Below are 18,910 nucleotides of genomic sequence, written 5' to 3'. Positions count from 1 at the left end.
AATCTGATGAGGCCAGACGTTACAATAATGTTTTCATCTGCTTCACATTTAAGTACACTGATGTTCCAATAGAAGTGGTAGAGTACAGGCTGTAGCCCAGAGGTCCTCCACAACACTCTTCCATTCTAGGTCTTCTTCTTCAAGAGAACTGGGACGAAGAGGAGAAAGAGGACATAGGATTGTTCTGGAATCAGAAATCTCCATAAGGAACAGGAAAGTGACTTTCCAATCAGTAAAGAGAAAAATAAAAGTCATAAATCGTAAGACCCTACTTCTGAAGACACAACACACCTTGGATGCACTATACAGAGAATGCTAGCTGGAACTGAGCTGGAGTCTTCCTCCTTACTGACTAGTTTCTATAGCTTCTATGGCCTGATATGGAATAATGGAGGAGAATTGCAATCTCATAGAAAACCAAGGAAAATTTTATGAACCACTGTATATACTTGATAGATTATGTAACTACTCTACTGTATTATAGAGGGACCCAAAGGAAGTTGGTGCTTATCTTTTTTCAGTTTGAGACTGACTGAAGAAAGAACCCGTGTTCCTTTTTATGCTCTGCTTGATTCCCATGACCTCTTTTGGACCTCTAATTCTCCAAAACAGCACTTTCCTGGAATTAAGGGAACTGATGGATACCACATGCACCTAGACATGGGGAAAACTTGGCCCTCTTCTTTGGCATTTCTCTTGACAGCCTGGCTTATAGGGTGAATTATTACTTTGTATGTTATGATTTATTTATTTATTTATTTATTTATTTATTTACATTACATCCTGTTTGCAGCCTGACCCCATTCTTCCTGTTCTTCCCACATACACAGGTCCTTCCCTTTCTCTTCTGAGAAGGCAGAACCAACCCTCCACCCCAATCCCAACCAGTCCTTCCCACCCACCTCCTCAGCTTTCAGTATCAACTCCCACTGGTATACCAAGTCACTGCAGGACTAGGTGCATACCCTCTCACTGAACCAGACAAGGCAGTCCAGTTAGAAGAATGGGATCGACAGGCATGCAACATAGTTAGAGATAGCCCCTGCTCTAGTTGTTGGGGAATCTGCATGAAGACCAAGCTGCACATCTACTACATATGTGTGGTAGGCTTAGGTTGCTTGCTCTTTGGATGATGGGTTAGTCTCTGGGAGCCTAGGGGCCTAAATTAGTTCACTCTATTATTCTTTTTGTGGAGTCCCTTTCCCCCTTGGGTCCCTGAATCCTTCCTACAACTCTTTCACAAGACTTCTAGAGGTATGTCTATTTTTTCTCTGTGGTTCTCTGCATCTGTTTCCATCCACAGGTGGAGCCTCTCAGAGGACAGCTATGTTAGGCTCTTGTATGCAAGCAAAACAGAGTATCATTACCAGTATCAGGGAATGATTCTTGCCCATGGGATGGGTGTCAAGTTGGGCCAGTCATTAGTTGGCCATTCCCTCAGTCTCTGCATATCTTGTAGGCAGAACACATTTTGAGTTGAAGGTTTTGTGGGTGGGTTGCTGTACTTATACTCCACTGGAAGTCCTGGGTAGCTACAGGAGGTGGCTTAAGTGACCATATCTCCCACTGCTAGGAATCTCAGCTAGTATCACCTCCATAGATTCTCTGGACTCTCCCTTGTCCTGGGTCTCTGGCACAACCGAGAGATGGCCCCATCCCTCTGCCAGCTGCCTATTTCCATTCTTTTCCTTCTGCTTTCCCTATACCTTATCTCCCACCCTGTTTCCATCTACATCTTCTCTCATATTCAGTTACCTCCCTCCATCTACTTCCAATATCTATTTTATCTTACCTTTCTGAGTAAGATTCAAGCATCCTCTCTAGAGCTCTCTTTGTTATTTGGCTTCTTTTGGACTGCAGATTATATTGTGATTATCTTTATGGCTAATATCCACTTAAAAGAGAACATTCCATGTATGTCCTTCTCATCTTGGTTACCTCACTTAGAATATTTCCAGTTCCATCATTTGCCTGGTAATTTCATGATGTCCATGTTTTTAATAGCTGAGTAGTATTCCATTGTATAAATGATCCACACTTTCTTTATCCATTTTTCAGTTGAGGGACATCTGCATTCTTTACAGTTTCTAGCTATTATGAATAAATCTGCCATGAACATATTTGAGCAAGTGTCTTTCTGGTATGGTGGAGCATCTTGGGGTATATGCCCAGGAGGGATATAGCTGGGTCTTGGCATAGAGCTATTCCCAATTTTCAAGAAACTGCCAAATTGATTTCTAGAGTGTTTGTGTTCATTCTCATTCCCACCAGCAATGCAAGAGAGTGTTTCCGTTGCTCTAAATTCTTGCCAACATGTGCCATCCATTGAGTTTTTTATCTTAGACACTCTGATGGGTGTAAGGTAGAGTCTCAGAATCATTTTGGATTGCTTTTTCATGACTAAAGATGTTGAACATTTATTTAACTGTTTCTCAGCAACAAGAGACTCCTTTGTTGACAATTCTCTGTTTTAACTCTGTATCCCATTTTTTAAAATTGGATTATTTTGTTTGTTGGTGTCTAACTTCTTGAGTTCTTTATGTATTTTGGATATCAGCCCTCTAATGGACATAGATTTGGTGAAGATCTTATCCCAACCAGTAGGCTGCTGTTTTGTCTTATTGTATCCTTTGCCTTACAGAAGTTTTTCAATTTTATGAGTTCCCATATTATCAATTGGTGACCTTCATGCCTGAGCTATTGGTGTCCTGTCCAGATGTGTTAAAGGCTATTCTCCACTTTCTCTTCAATTAGATTTAGTGTAACTTGTTTTACGTTGAGGTCTTTGATCCACATTGACTTAAGTCAGCATAATTTGTTAAAGAGGCTTTCTTCTTTCCATTGTATGATTTTGGCTTCTTTGTCACAAATCAAGTGTCCATAGGTGTGTGGATTTATTTCTGGGTCTCCAATTCAATTTCATTGATCCACCTATCATTTTCTATACTAATATCATGCAGTTTTTATTACTATTGCTCTGTAATACAGCTTGAAGTTAGGGATAGAGATACTTCTAGAAGTTCTTTTATTGTACCGGGTTGTTTAAGCTATCCTGGGATTTTTTTTCCGTATTGCAAAGCAACATAAATACAAGCAGCATAGAGATTTTGCTCAATGCTGACATATTTGTTGTTAAATGTTTGTGAAGAACTAGGGAAATGAGTGCCTAGGTTGAAGTACAAGCTGGTACACAAATCATAAAAGCTAATCTGATGCTGCTGTAGGTTTAAATGTGTATATCCTATATGTGTATACCTAATTAATGTATATGTCTGTAACTTAATTGTAATTTAAAATACCTATACATACAGAATGATGGGAAATATATACATTGTATTCATCCATATAAGAGCAAAATATTTTAAATGAGTTGTGTTTTGTCAGTAGTGAAGATCTTATAATTGAGGGTCTTAAATTACCCCCCCCCATAGCTTGGTTTAGCAATTGTAGAACTATTAGAAGGCAATGGAAATGTTTAGGAAGCAGGAGGGGGGACACTAATAGAAGTTACCAAATTCAGGTCATTAGCATGTGCCCTGGAAGTGGATATTGGAACCCTAGCCTTCTCTCCATTTTTTGTTGCCCGTCTTCTATAGCGTAATCCACCCTGCTCTGTCTTACAACCCTGGACCTTAATATACTGCCCACTATAGGTCCAACATGAACAGAAGCCTCTATCACTAGGGACTTTTCAGATGATTTTCTTAGGTATTTTCTCATAGCAATAGAAAATTGATGAATGACTACCTGACTGAAAAAAGAAACAGTGCATCCATACTACAGGGCAGTAAGCAACAGTTAAAAGGAAAGGTAGATATCTGTAAACTGATATGTAACCATCTCTAAAACATGACAGAAGGAAAAGCTAGTTATAGAATCACTAAGTATTTATCTATAAATAACCAAGAAAATGAGCATCTTTCATATTGTGTGTATTGGAGGAAAACATTCTAGAAGGTTCACAATTTACTGATAACAGTAGCCACATTTTAGAAATGGAGAGGCAATGAGGAGGATTTAAGCTTTGTATGTAGTATTACAATTTTCAATAAGAGTGAATCCATGGCATGAGATATGTGATGTTTTACTTAGACATTAGAGGGTTGGTTTCCTTCTTCGATTGTTTGTTTTCTTAGTAACTGAAGATCATAAAGCAAATTGCCTCAAATGTTTACTCTTCAAAGAAGGTAAAACCTGAGTTATTTTCTTACAGTGTTTTTTATTTAAGCGTTATGCATCTCCCATGTGCTAGAATACCACCCAGATGACCGATCTGAACTCCTGAAGAACCTGGGCTTTCTTGAGTCATATTGTTTCATTTACCCAACAGTGAGACAGACCATTTACCTTGAAATTCTTCAATGTCTCATGTGGTCAGAAATTGTGTTTCAGACTCTGTTCCAGTGAAGGGAGTTTGAGGATTTCCATAGTGACAGATCTCTTCCAGCTCATTAAACTTAAAAGCATGAGGTCAGAGGAGGCAGTAACACATCTCCAGAAACAGATCATTACCTTAGCCACAGCTGCCACTCTGCTGTGGAAAGGCTGTTGGTGTACGCACAGAACATATTAAAATCCTAAAGCCTGGTTATAATTCTTCCACTGGGATACACTAAAATGTCTATCCTTTTCATCAAAAGTTAGAGATTTGGGAAAACAAACACAAGTTTAAAAATGATCGCTCCTCTCAAGTGGTTTGCAATCCCATAGGGAGAACAACAATATCAACCAACCAGATCTCCCAGAGCTCACAGGGACTAAACCACCAACCAAGGAGTACACATGGAGCGACCCATGTTCCCAGCTGCATATGTAGCAGAGGATGAGCTGGACTTGTTGGGCATCAATGGGAGGAGAGGCCGTTGGTCCTGTGAAGGCTTGATGCCCCAGTGTAGGGGAATGCCAGGGTGGGAGTGGGTGGGTGGGTGGGGGAGCACCCTCATAGGAGCAGGGGGAGGGGGGATGGGATAGGGGGTTTCCAGAGGGGAAACTAAGAAAGGAGATAACATTTGAAATGTAAATAAAATTTCCAGTAAAAGAAAAAAATGATTGCTCCTTTAAGCAACAGAATAAAACTGAGCAGAATATGAATGTTGGCAACATACACTGTCACCTAAAACAGAAGGGAAGAGATATTTTACATGGACATGGACAGTGGCTCAGTTGGTAAAGGTGATTACTATCAAACCTGAGGACATGGGTTCTAGTCCCAGGACTGACTCATGGAAGTCACCAAATAACCCAATTTGAATTCACAGAGAAACTACTGAATAAGTTGCCATATATTCTTTGATAAGTTCAAGCCAGCATACAAGGATGAGTTCAGTAGTCATTTTGTTTATGTTAAGCTCATTACCTAAGAAAATGAGCAAATACCATAGATTTTAGAGCTGTGTTTGCTTCTTGAGAAGCAATACCAAGGAAGGGCATGTTTGGAGCTTTGAGTAACAAAATGTGGAGCACACTTTGGGAAATACTTGTCCAAATTCATGTAGATGTACAGATTCATCAGCTGTACACATAAGGTTTGCTCACTTTCCGTTATATGACTTGCCCTTTTAAAACTACTGCTTTAAAGGGGAATTTCCATAAATTGTATGTTAATGTTTTAATACCGTGATAGAGTGAATGAGTTACACTTTGGCTTCCTTCTTTATCTTTCAGCAAACATCACTGCCATTTTCTCCTGTGCAGGCTTAGTCATCCAACTAGCAGCAGACTGGAGATGAAGATAAAGTTAGGGGAAATGAGGAAGAAAAGTCTCTCTTAAATCGGTGAACTGAGAGTAAACAAAGTTGACCAAACTGTCATCACTGAGTCTACCCAAGAGGTTACGATTTGTGCTTAGCTAGATTCCATTCCTGATGCATGCTTTGGGGAGGACTCCTGCTTTGACCTTGCTGATCTTCTTCGCTATGTTGGTGCCTGGTAAGTCTGACATTCTGAGAATTTTAGGAAATGAGATTTTCTTTGAAGTTTACTTTGGACTATGATAATCCTCCTGCCTCAGCCTCTTCTGATTCCTTGAATTACAGGAACACACGTTTGTTGCAGGCTAATACTCTACCATTTACTTTTAAGCTGATTATTCTTGATAAACAGGTTTTCTACAAATATTCCACTAAACTATTTGGTTAGTCATAATTGTGAATTTAAAGATTAGAGACTGCCTGAAAAATAAATGCTTTACTAGATTTCTTGCTTGCTTCATCTTTACAGTTGACTTGTATGGGGGGGGTATTTGAGAAGGGAAGCATCTGGATCCAGAGTAAAGTGGAGGCACTGGGCTTAGCTAGGAGGGGGCAGTCCTCCTGCACTATAAGGGAAAGGGGGATGACGTGGTCTCGATGCAGGCCAGTGTGTACACTGATGCCACAGATTATGGAATCTTCTTAAAGCATTTGAAGTAAAAGTGTTGGAAGTTACTAGTAGGAGGGGGAAGCAGAGTCTAAAATAATCCTTATGAGGACAGGACAGCCGAGCCCACCAGCTACAGTGCTAGAGCTCTCTGCCTTAGCCCTGTCTCTCCAGAACCACAGTTCCTAAGCAGACTGATCGATGTAAAAACAAACTGACTTTTCTTCAAATACAAAAATACCATCTATGTCCTTCTACTTCAAGATGTATAAGATGAAGAATCTGAGATCAAGTACACTATTAATAACCCATTCTCATCAATTAAGAAAGCAGGAGGGTCATTCATGAAATTAATCTAACTTACTTTAAAAATTTTAAAGTATGTATGTATGTATGCATTTACTGATCCCTTTAAGGAATCAGCTTTAGTTTTGTTTATTTTCTCTGTTCTTGTGTTCACTGATTTTGGCTCTCAATTTCTTCCTCTTCCTCTTCCTCTTCCTCTTCCTCTTCCTCTTCCTCCTCCACTTCCTCTTCCTCCTCCTCTCCCTCTCCTCCTCCTCTTCCTCCTCCTCCTCCTCCTCCTTCTCCTCCTCCCCTTCCTCCCTCTCCTTCTCCCATGGTATGGTTCTATCTTTTAAAATTTGTTACTATTTTGGGCCAGAGAGATAGATCAGTGGTTAACAGTAGTTAAGATCTGGCTGCTCTTTCAAAGGACTTGGTTTTGAATCCTAGCATCCACATGGTGGCTCACAACTATTTGTAACTCCAGTTCCAGGAGATCTAATGTCCCTTTGGGGCTTCTGAGGGCAGCAGGCATGTAAATGATGCACATAGATACATACAGGTAATATACCCATATATATAATAAAATTTAAGAAATTGAAATAGGTATCTTACAGCTCAGGATATAGTCTATTTTCATGAAAGCTCCATTTTAGCTCTGAAAAAATGTATTCTTCTACTGTAGGAAGTCAATTTGTGGAGTATAAATTATACAGAGCTGGTGACATTCGGTGTGTTCAGCTTTGCCTTTCATGATTTTGCAACTATTGTTGGTTTTTCCCTTTCTGAAAGAGGGAGGGATGTTGAAATCTCTGAACTATGAGTGTATTTATTTACCTCTTGCTTCCAGCAATTTGCAACAGGTTTTGCTTTTTCATCTAGACTCTCTTTTGTTAGGTACCCACAAGCTAAGAATTGGGATTTGTTTTCCGAGGAGAATTGATGGTACATCTTTATTCAATGCTTTTATCCTTAATATCTTTTCTTGATCTCAAATTTTATCTATCTAAAATTGATACAATTGTCCACCTTTGTTCACTGTTAGCATAGATTTTGAAATTCATCTTCCTTCACACTCAAACCTTTGAGAATGGAAGAGGAATGGTTTCTCAAATTTCCAAGGAAAGTGGAAAAAATGTGGAATCCTGTGGTAGAAGCATATCTCCTAAAGTAACAAAGGCCATGACCTCATTGTTTTCCTAGAGATTAGGTAGGTTGTAACTGCAAAGATCAACAAAAACTAAGATAATGCCAGAATGCATAGATGAGGGCAATTTTGATTTTTAAGTAGTCTACAAGAAGTCAAGAGAAGTAATTGCCAGCAGAAATCTGGAGCTACGAAGCTAGCAAAACAAGTACACATGGATCTTCATTTCAATTTTTCCATTGATTTCGGCTTTATTATTTATTTATTTATTTTTTGTTCCCTTGTTACAAAGTAGAAAAATATAAAGGAGGAAGAGAGATAATGGTTGAATCATTTCTTATTGTGAGTCTAAATTTATTGAAAAAATTCTACATTGTCTAGGTAAGATGCCAATCACATGATCAAACAAAATTAATTAGGGTGTGGTATCTGGAGAAAGTTTATAAGATCAGCTCATGCGAGGATGTCCACACTAAGGCCATGCCTGGGGAAATGGTTAGGATGTGGCGAAAGGGAAGGAGTCCCTGGATGCATGTAAGTTTAAATCTCCACTTTCAGATTCTGTTTAAATCTGCACTTTCAGAGCAAGCTGTTGTTGGTTCCACTCCTGACATAGCTCCACCAACAGCCAGCTGGTTCCCAAATCAGGGAACTTTGTTTCCTCCATCTCTCGTGCGGCTAACTCCGCCAAGCCGCCCTGGTCTCATTCAACTTCACCAGTTGCCAGCTGATGCTATTCTCATCAACACTGGGAGCTACAATTGCTCTACATCAGCTAACCACCTGGAGGCTAGCTCTGCCAATCTTCTAACAACCGCCCAGGCTGTGCCCTTTCTCCTGTCTACCTCAGTCGCCACAGATGAAAAACACCAGACAGCCTTAGTATGTTAAAACCAGCCAGATAACACAACTGCTTGGTGAAGAATCTCTAGGCCCAAATGCATCAGCTATCGTATGTTGGAATTCCTCTGGTGGTGGAGGCAGCCATCTGTTCTAGTTCCCCTAGGCCTCACATGGTCCGTGCTCCTCCCTCCAAAGCCTCCCCCTCTCATTTTTTTCCTTTCCTCTTGGGACCCGGAAATCCCACCTTCTTTCCCTCACCCAGCGATTGGCTTCTGCCGTCCTTATTGACATGAGCAGAAAACAATTAGGGAACCAGACATTAGTATCAGCTCCTCCCCCTACAGTCTCTTGTAAAATACTATTTGTTAAATGAGTTATCTTATATATTGGAAACCATTAATTAATACCCTATAAGTGTGAATTTCAAGATACTAATATACTTTCATCCCCAGATGGCATAACATTTAATGATGTCTTACAATAATTTTTGGTGAATAATTTTAGTCGTGGTGACTGATTATTGTGTTGAATAAGACTTTATTGAGAAAGAAGGCTTTTACTCTACATGAAAATATAAAATAGACTCTTTTTAAAATATTTTCTAGATTCAAGTTGTTCAGTTAAAGGACAGAAGCAGATGACACAGGATGGTTCATTTCCTTTTTCAGACTGTAGTATCTTCTGCGATGCAGTGGATGTCACCGTGGAGATGGAGAGTGAGTCTTGGTTAGAAAAGTAGCTAATCCCCTGTCTGCAGCATTCCAGCCTGATACTTAGTAGAAGCACTCAGCGGTCCAAGTGCTTTGCTGTGACAGGCCCGGAATAATCAGTCTGCTAGTTGTCTCCCAAACAAGGCACATCCTGGTTTGCCTTTAAGCCTTTGTTAACTTGAAGTCATGGAAAGATCATGGGTACCTTAGTCACTGTTCTATTGTTGTAAAGGGACACTATGACCAAGGCAACTTTTATAAAATAAAGCATTTAATGGAGAGCTGGCTTACAGTTTCAGAAGTTTCGTCCATTACATCAGGGTGGCGAAATGGTGGCACTCACATGAGCTTTTGAAACTTCAAAGCCCAACCCTGGTGACACACTTCCTTTGACAAGGCCACACTCAATCCAAGAAAGCCACACCTACTAATTCTTTTAATCTGTTGCACTAACAGTTTCACCCCCTTGTGATTAAGCATTCAAATGTAGGAGCCTGTGGGACCATTCCCATTACAACCTCCACAATGGGCTTAATTTCCTCTTTGGTCTGTGTTAAAGTTCCAGCTTATTCTTTATCTACTTACATGGTCTTTATTTGGCCATAAAATGTGTGGCCAGAGGAGGTAAACAATAAAACAACAAGAAAAGAGAGAGATTATAGGAAAGCCAAGACTTATTCATGCAATATGCTCTTTCAGACTGTAACTGTTTCTAATATGTTAAAGTAAGGTCATTCTGACACTTTTGATTGAATAAACAACCTTCAGTAAACCCTTATCAGTCAGTGCCTTTTGCCAATGTACAGGAGGTATGAGGTTCTACATTGAAAAATCTCGTAGATTCTTGAGTTTAATTTTAAACTATTAAAGAAAGCACAATGGCCAATCTGTTTATTTAATTCTGATAGAATACAGAAACAAAATCTATGGGCAACACTCACATAGCTGAATTGTCTGTGAGTTTACACTTACCTAATAGGAAGAAAAGACATGTTACGAAATTTTTATGGTTTTGAACATATTCTTTTTTTTTACTAGAAGTAAATATTTCTAACCATCTTCTATTTCTATTGATTATTATTACTTTTTTGGAAGTAAATATTTCTAAGCATCATCTGAGATGATCTGGCAGGGGAAACTTTATAATCTTTTAAATTGAATTGATCTTACTTACTTAGTAATCCAAAAATAAAAAATAAACATACAAATTTCTAACTAGTTTAATGTGAACGCCATGAGTTACTTTTAATGACAATGTAGTATATTTTTCTACTTTAATGCTTATCTAAATCCTTAGGAGGAGGCTTGTTGATTATATTAGTACTTACCAAAACTTAAGCGGAGACAATCAAATGACTGAGTATTCTATTTGTTTCTCCAGAAGCACAAATTGTATGATGACACCAATATTGTCCACCACCCATAAATTAGATTTAGAATGCTATTTTTGTAATTTAATGTAATTACATTGTTTTTATGTTTGGCTTACTAGATCTTAGTACAAATACTAAGAAGCAATTGTCTGTCCCTAGATAGCAAAACTCCTGTGTTAACTACAAATACTTTAAAACACATGCTGATTCACTGGAAATGTGTATCAGTGGATACATATAATAAGTGTATCAATTTGCTTAAAAATAATGCCTGTTTTGTGAATTATAATTTATTAATTGTACTGGTTTTGGAACATAATTACCAGCACAAAAGATACTGTAGTACAACTTTATGTAGTCTACTGTAGGTAAGTTGAACATACCAAGTCCTTTATTAAGCTCCCTCTTTCTCTCTCCTTGCCTGTGTTTTGTGTGTGTGTGTGTGTCCAGTTAGCACTCCAGTGTCTGTACAGATAGATACAAAGGCTTGGCTCTACTGCCCTTCTAGTTCATCACAAAAAACAGCACTTATAATATGGAAAATAACCCCCAGAAGCTGGCCTTCCTGCAGACTTCCCTACAGAGCAGAATTGCAGCAGATCAGTGAAAAAATCTGTACTGACCGAAAAAACACCCAGGCCTCCCTGCTTCAGCAGAATTCTGATCTTCAGATCAGCGGAGAGGCCCGTGAGCAGGATGGACATTATTCATGTCAGATAGCAACAACTGACGGGATTTTCCAAACGAGACATGTCCAAGTGCTGGGTAAGCCACATACTGTGCTATTTTAGGTCACCAACTTTTAGAAACAAATGTCTTCATAATTTAAGATAAGATTGAATCTTTATTTTCTTTCCATCTCTACAGTCTCCTCTGAAGTAAGCGGCTTTCCAGGGAAAAATAGAACTGCAGTCTGTGAGACAATTGCAGGCAAGCCTGCTGTGCAGATCTTTTGGATTCCGGATGGGGATTGTGTCACTAAGGATGAATCACACAGCAATGGCACCGTGTCTGTCAGGAGCACATGTCGCTGGAGTCAAGACAATGGCCAAGATGTGTTTTGCTTTGTCTCCCATTTGACTGGCAACCAAACTCTCTCCATAAAACAGAATCAAGGTACGTATCCTGCCCCCTTTTTAAAAAGAAGAAATAACAGATATTTAAGTTATTCTTCCATGAAAGATAAATATTTGAATTTCTGTCTGTTAGTGACAAATGTGGTAAAAAGCCACTTAGGGAAGGAAAGAGGAAAGAGCAATATCTTGAAGCAGAAACCATGGAAGAATGCTGTGTGCTAGCTCCTCAGACCCATGCTAAGCCATCTGTCTGTCTGTCTGTCTGTCTGTCTGTCTGTCTGTCTGTCTATGTATGTATGTATGTATGTATGTATGTATGTATGTATATATATGCCTGCCTATCTATCTATCTATCTATCTATCTATCTATCTATCTATCTATCTATCTAAGTGTTTCATAATCCATATTTTCATAATCCATATTTTCATAATCCAGGATGTTTCCATAATCCATGTATCAGGTCCCGAGATTTGCTAGGATGGTTCACAGAACTGAGGAAGGTACCTTGCTTACACTTACTGTACTGGCTTATTATGAAGACTGCAACACAGAGATAGACAAATTGAATAGACTCATAGGGCCCTCTATGGAAGAAGGAGCACAGAGCTTCATGCCATCGCAAGGATTTCTGTGCTCCCAGTTCCTTGATGTTATCCCCATATAGAAGCTCTTCAAACTGTACTGTTTAGGACTTATGTTAATACATAGTCATGAGGGTTAATCATTGATCATTGGTGATTAACTCAATCTCAAGCTATTCTTCCTTTATAGGACATTTAATGAGGGTTAATCATTGATCATTGGTGATTAACTCAATCTCAAGCTATTCTTCCTTTATAGGACGTTTATGGTGGTGATGGTGATAGTATGAGGCTCCAAGTCCTAACTCACTAATTACAATTTAGTCTTTCTGGTGATAGCCCCAACCATGAAGCTCTCTAAGAGCTTCTAGACAGCAGTCATTTTATTGGAATAGTAAAGACATTTTTATTATGATGGTAATTCTTTTAGGAGCTGTATTTTAGAAGATGGAAAATAAAGATTATATATGTATTTTTTATTTCAAATTTAATTTTTTTTGAGATAAAGTATCTCTACATGGTCATGGCTGTCTTAGAATCTGTAAAGAAGTTCTGATTATCATAGATCTGATCTCCATATTTCCTTTTATGTCTTCTAAAAAGGATTCAAGTTAATTTATTCTCAGATGTTTTTTCAAGTTGCTTCTTTCCCATGAAAAATCCCCTTCCCCTAACCTCTTTCATCTAGTAGGCTATCAAGACACTATCCTAAATCCACTTCTTCCTGACTTGAAGCTAATGTTGAGTAGTCATTTTGATTCTTCAGATGTTTTAGAGCATTTTATCCTCACCGAGCACTGTTTGATGGTTTGTAAGTCATCTAAAACAACTCTGACAACAAAAACACCACTGGAAGTGTCATCAGATCCAATTTCAAGCTGTACTATGCAGGCAAAGTAGCAAAATAAGAATGATATTAGTACAAATACAGACATATTGATCAATGCAACAGAATTGAGGACCTGCATAAAAGTCCATGGAGCTATAGTGACCTGATCTTTCACAAAATTCTAAAAAAAATCACTGAAGAAAAGATAGCATCTGTATAGATGGTGTTGGGAAATTGGATGAAGAATGAACATGTAGAAGAATAAAACAATTCTCTTTGCATGGACAAAATTCCAAATGGATCAAACATCTCAATGTTATATCTGTAATACTTAGAACTTCCATAAGAAAGAGCAGCAAGTATACTATGTACATAGGCTTAGGTAAGGACTTTCTGAATAGGACTCTGGTTGCTTAGGAAATAAAATAGAAACTCAGCAAATGGGACTATAGTGTGATTTATTTTGTGTGCCTGGCCTTTTAAAGGATCCTCAGTTGCTAGTCAGCTGGCCTGTTGGGAGTGCTTGGCCCTTAGACCTGCTCGAGCCTATGACTTTCAATGTTGTCTCTTGGACTTCAGGGAACAGGAGAGGATACAAAAGCCAGCAGAAGCTGACAGAGGGGAGTAGGATTTGAGTAGGATGAGGGTAGGATCCAGGTGACAGAAGACTAGGGTCAGAGAGTAGGGTTACAAAAGACAATTAGTGCAAAAAAGAGATTGAACAGAGTTAAAAAAGAAGAGAGTTGAGCCAGCAGAAGCTGGGCCGAGCCATAGAAGATATTGTTAGGAGAGAGCTAGGAGAAGGCTCACAAAGTAGGGTGGAGAATAAAAAGGAAAAAGCTACATGGGACTTCATGAGACTAAAAAGGTTTCTGTACTGCCAAGGATAACTGTTAAGTAACTGAAAGGCAGCCTACAGCGTGGGAAATTTTTTTGCCATCTGCAGATCTGTGGATCTAGAATATGCAAGGCATCAAGAAACTGTAACCATTAGAAAAACAGACAACCAAATTGAAAAATGAGCTACAGAACTGAATAGAGATTTCTCAGAAGGAAGGCAATTGGTTAAAGAAATATTTTTAAAGCTCTTCACCATCCTTAGCCACAAGGGTAATGCAAATTCAAACTGCTTTGAGATTTTATCTTAATCCAACCAGAATGGCTAATATTAAGACAATAAAAGTCAACGGATGTAGGGAGCAGGGAACCTTTACTCTTGGTAGGACTACAAAGGTTCAGGTTCCATGGAGATCAATGTGACTGTTCCTCAGAAAACTAGAAATAGTGACCAAACTCGCCCATTCTCAGAAATTTACCAAAGTACAGAGATAATATGCCAATCTATATTCATAAATGCTCTAGTCCTAATAGCTAGAACATGGAGATAGCCTAGATGATGAATGAATAATGCCCATGTGTGCACTAATGGCCTGGATAATGAAGAGGCTGCTAATTGCTTCCGATTGGATTTAAGGCCACAGAAGACAATAAATGCTTGGTATTTTAAGTGTGTCCAGGAGCCCATGGATGGAGAGACCACAGCCTATTATTCTGCAAAAAAGATCTAGAATAAAACTCTCCCAATTTGGATCACTCTACCTCAATTTGCAACTCTCATATATCTTCAGAAAAGTTTCTTTTTTTTTTTCAGTGAAGAATGGTTAAAACAAAAACTCTCAACTGGTCAAGGAAGAAAAAGCAGAAAGATTGTAAAATTCAACAATCAGGGAAGATCAAAGAAAAACAGCTTTTGGATGGGACAGGGTCTTTGAGCTCACAAGTTCATAGCAATGTAGTTTTCTGTATAGGACTCTCACAAGACCACAGCAGTCAATATTCTAACACAGAATAGAAAGGGTCTCAGGAGTCCCCACCCTGCCAACTGAGGAAGTATGGACAGTTAATGGTTTCTTGAGGAGAGAGAGTCAGTTATCTCTAAGGGTATTGCTTCTGGTAGGCTCCAACCTAGGAGTATATGGACAACATAACCTGAAGCCAGTGGGCTATTAAAAAATCCACAAAGTTTGTGAGGTAACAAAGTAGGGTATGGACCTGACAGGAGTTAGAGGATGAGTTAGACATTAATATGATCACAGTACTTTGTGTTAAATTCTCAATTTTTTAAAGAAAAAATAAAAATAAAATGTAATAATATCTTTCAAAGAGGATCTAAGTTGGATCTGACCTGAAAAACCTCCTTCCTGAGGACTAACTTCCATAGTCACCAAAGCTACTGTGCAAGCTGCCTAAAGGGGGAAGCAGCTTTACTACCTAGCTGTAAAGCTTATGAGCCACAGCAATGAAAAGCATGGCTGGTCTCTAAGGTATAACAGTGGCAATCATATCTTGGCCTCAACCAAGAGGAGGAAAATCATGGCTGATACTAGAGACTCAAAGTTAGTGAAGCCATTGATGTTAAAGAGAAAGCTACCACTGCCCTTCACCTAACCAGCATAATGCCTAAATTCTAAATACCCTTACCAATAAGTATGGCTCTTCACCCTTACCAAAGAAGCGTCTATTTGTGATAGAAACCATCACAAAGAGCTGCAAATAGTCAGATTGCAGAGAACACTGATCATAGGACATTTAGCTCCCAAGGATACATCTACAACACAATTCCTACCTGTAATGAATGCTCAGGGAATGTTGTTGAAGAGGAGTCAGAAACGTTATAAGAGCCAGAGAAGCAAGAAATCTGTAGGAAGATTGTGTTTCCTAGAAATGTCAGGGAAGCTTCACCCATGAAACTGAGCAATATGGCTGCCTAAACACGTTCTGAACAATAGATATACAAATGTGGAAGGGGAAAATCTCACTGGGCCTCACCCTTAGAAAAAGAACTACAGTTAACTAAAGATGAGAGTGGGAGAAGCAGTCTTCTTTCAAGGATGACCCCCTAATTGGTTATCCAATATCAAGGGGTGGTCCAATATCAAGCCTGAAATTATGTACATGCAAGCATATCTGAATGAACACAGCAGATTTTATTTACATATTATGTATAAATATGTAATGGTAACAATTTTAAAAGAAGAGGCTGGGAATTTGGGAGGGGTCATTAGAAGGCAGGGGCACCTTGGGGAGCTTGGAGCAAGGAAAAAGAATACATGGAAATCATGCAACTATATTTTCATAAGAACAAAAATTTGCATGTGAAATTTTCCCTTGTAACTGGGAAGTGTTAATAATACTTAGTGTGCATTTCTTCACTTTAAAATATTTGCCAATCCCTATCAAGCACAAAAGCTAAACTTGGTCCCTAAACTTGATTCTGAAATAATGATCTGAACTCTATCTGTATTATATTTGATATAACTGACATTCTGTAAACCTTTGGAACTATTTTACATGATTTTTTAATGCTGTTTGCCTCTAATTTCTTGCTAAGAACTATTATCAAACTGACCAGACATTTTACCCTTGCCAGTATTTAAAGGTACAACCATCACCCTGCCTTCCTTGCTGATCATTCTCTATGTGAAACTGGCCATAATTCTTCTCATCATAGGATTTGCTTTCTTCCAGAAAAGAAACTATTTCAGGTAGGAACCAAAAAATAAAATGTTAAGACTCATTCAAAAGAAAACATTGTCACAACTTGGAGTTCACAGATGACTGGGAAAGTATGTTATGTGGTCCCATCATGGGTGTTCTCTCAGCCTTTCTTCTGCTTCAGTCATTTGTGAACAATGGAGCCCAGACACAGGTGGCCACAGCTCTGGCAAGAGATTCTGTCTTGCTATAGTTCTAATCCAGCAGGAACTTATCCTGATTTCGTCTCTAAGGATTCAGTGGTAGAAATGAAGTTGCTGGAACTTTATTAGTGTTAGTTTCCCAGTTTCTTGATTTCTGTGGGCTTCTGCTGATTCCTGCTTAATTGTACGTTATGTAATTTTTTTGTTTTTGTTTTTGTTTTTGTGTATTTCTAGAACATGGATATCCAGATTTCTGGAAGGCCATTAATCTGAAGACACAATACAAGAAAACAGTCATTCGAAATCAACTTTCTCTTTGAAATACAGCTTACCTGTCTTAGGCTTCATGTTTGTTAGAATTCATTCCACAGTTGGCAATCATACAGTATGATTATATAGGCAAAAGCTTAGTGCTTACCATCAGATATGCTGTGAATGACCCTTCTACTCTCTCCCTTTTCCACTTCTCAGGCCAAAGGAGAAAATGGCTGAGGAAAAAGTAAACAAGAGTGCTGGGTGGTTTTTCTTCACCTAAGTCCCCCAGGAGTGGCTTCCATCAACTTCTTCCCAGGTTCATTTTACATGATCATAAGTGTTTCATTATCAGTACCATGACAAGCAACACTTTTAAGTAGGCCACTAGCTGCTGGCCTTTTTTTCTTGCTTGCTTGCTTGCTTGCTCTCAAGTAACATGATAGTTGCCTTTTGTATTAATCATTGATTACATGGTTAGGATCCATTTTTTTTAGCATTATCTCTGCACTTTAGGAGAAGTTAAAAGTTGATCCCAGAGAAGCCACTGACAGTATAATGGAGGTAACACCAAAGACTCCTTTTGCTATGTAAAGCTCTAGTGTCTAAATTCCCTATGCTGTCTATATTCTGCCTTATAGAGGGTGGGATGAATCAGTGAAGGTAAGAGTAAGATACTGGTGAACTGTAACAACTATAAACCCAGCCCTTATCTTCCCTGGATACACATAGTATTCCTATGTCTCTTGTATTTTTCTTAAAGGTGACCAGCTATTATGACTCAATAATGTACTGGTCTAGAAATCAATCCAATATTGGAAATAACAGTCTACATTTGGAAAGCTGAATCTAGACATTTTCAGAGACATATTTGGAAGTTAGCTGTAGTTCACTATGATGTTATGATAGCAAGAGATAAAGTTGAGACAGGATCTAGATTTCAAACAAGGGTTAGTACATGTTTTAAGACTCTTTTAATTGTCAAGCTAAAATTGGTTTTGTCTCTTCTACAGTATTTATTGTAAGTCGCATAGAGTGTATAATTTCCAAATGTGTTAGTGTATTGAAACCTGGCACGTCTGTTACAGGGGTCTATCAACTAGCTTTTGTCTTACAGCTCTGAGTATCAGAAAACCTTGATCCTCTGAAAAAAAGCTTGAAAGTGCTGGAAGAAGTGAGTTAGGCTTTATTATTGCTGGTATAACAGCTTTAATTTCATTAATTGCTAGCACCACTGCTTCTGCAATAGCACTGACACAAGGAGTTAAGACAACTATTTTCGTTAACCATCTAGCAAAAAAAATGTTACTAATGTATTGAGTATACGAAAGGATTTATATTGGTATCTGGAACAATGGATGATGCTCTATAACCTATTCAAATTATCTGAAAGGGGTTCAGGATTCAAGAGTTAGGAGCCATCCTAAGTGTCATGACAAATATCATTGGAGTAGTGTTACTTCTAAAATTTACAATGATTGTCATTATAATTATAAAAAAGTTTAAAGACACCTGTAGGATATTTGGCATAATCCTAACACCTCTCTGGGTGTGTTAACTTTGCATAGTGAGATTATGAATTTAAAAAATGCTACTCTGTTGAACTTTGATGTTGCAGATAATGCCGATAAAATTATCCATGGCCTGAGGTCAGTGTTTCCATTTTGGTCAAACCTCAGGAATGACATATATAGCTTGATCAACCTAGAACTGACCTTAATACTTGCATGTAATTTAAACAGTATAAAGGCAAAAAAG

The 18,910-nt window shown here is 38.5% G+C and overlaps 1 protein-coding gene across 1 annotated transcript; it reads left to right on the top strand.

Annotated features, from left to right (window-relative positions):
- The first annotated feature begins 5,853 nt into the window (after window positions 1-5,853).
- On the top strand, window positions 5,854-16,751 carry LOC114637091 (cell surface glycoprotein CD200 receptor 3-like). The gene is made up of 5 exons (XM_028785249.1): window positions 5,854-5,928; window positions 9,238-9,348; window positions 11,166-11,480; window positions 11,583-11,831; window positions 16,633-16,751. Exons 1-5 carry the CDS (start codon window positions 5,865-5,867, stop codon window positions 16,749-16,751), a joined length of 858 nt encoding a protein of 285 aa, XP_028641082.1. The 5' UTR covers window positions 5,854-5,864.
- Window positions 16,752-18,910: the final 2,159 nt, after the last annotated feature.

This window comes from Grammomys surdaster, unplaced genomic scaffold, assembly GCF_004785775.1.
Source record: "Grammomys surdaster isolate TR1022 unplaced genomic scaffold, NIH_TR_1.0 125167, whole genome shotgun sequence".
Lineage (NCBI taxonomy): Eukaryota > Metazoa > Chordata > Mammalia > Rodentia > Muridae > Grammomys > Grammomys surdaster.
This window is presented reverse-complemented; position numbering and strand designations above follow the sequence as displayed.

Coding starts and splice junctions, on each gene's coding strand:
- LOC114637091 (XM_028785249.1), top strand. CDS start 5,865: ATGCATGCTTTGGGGAGGACTCCTGCTTTGACCTTGCTGATCTTCTTC. Junction 11,481..11,582: donor GAGACATGTCCAAGTGCTGG/GTAAGCCACATA, acceptor CCATCTCTACAG/TCTCCTCTGAAGTAAGCGGC. Junction 11,832..16,632: donor CTCCATAAAACAGAATCAAG/GTACGTATCCTG, acceptor TACCCTTGCCAG/TATTTAAAGGTACAACCATC.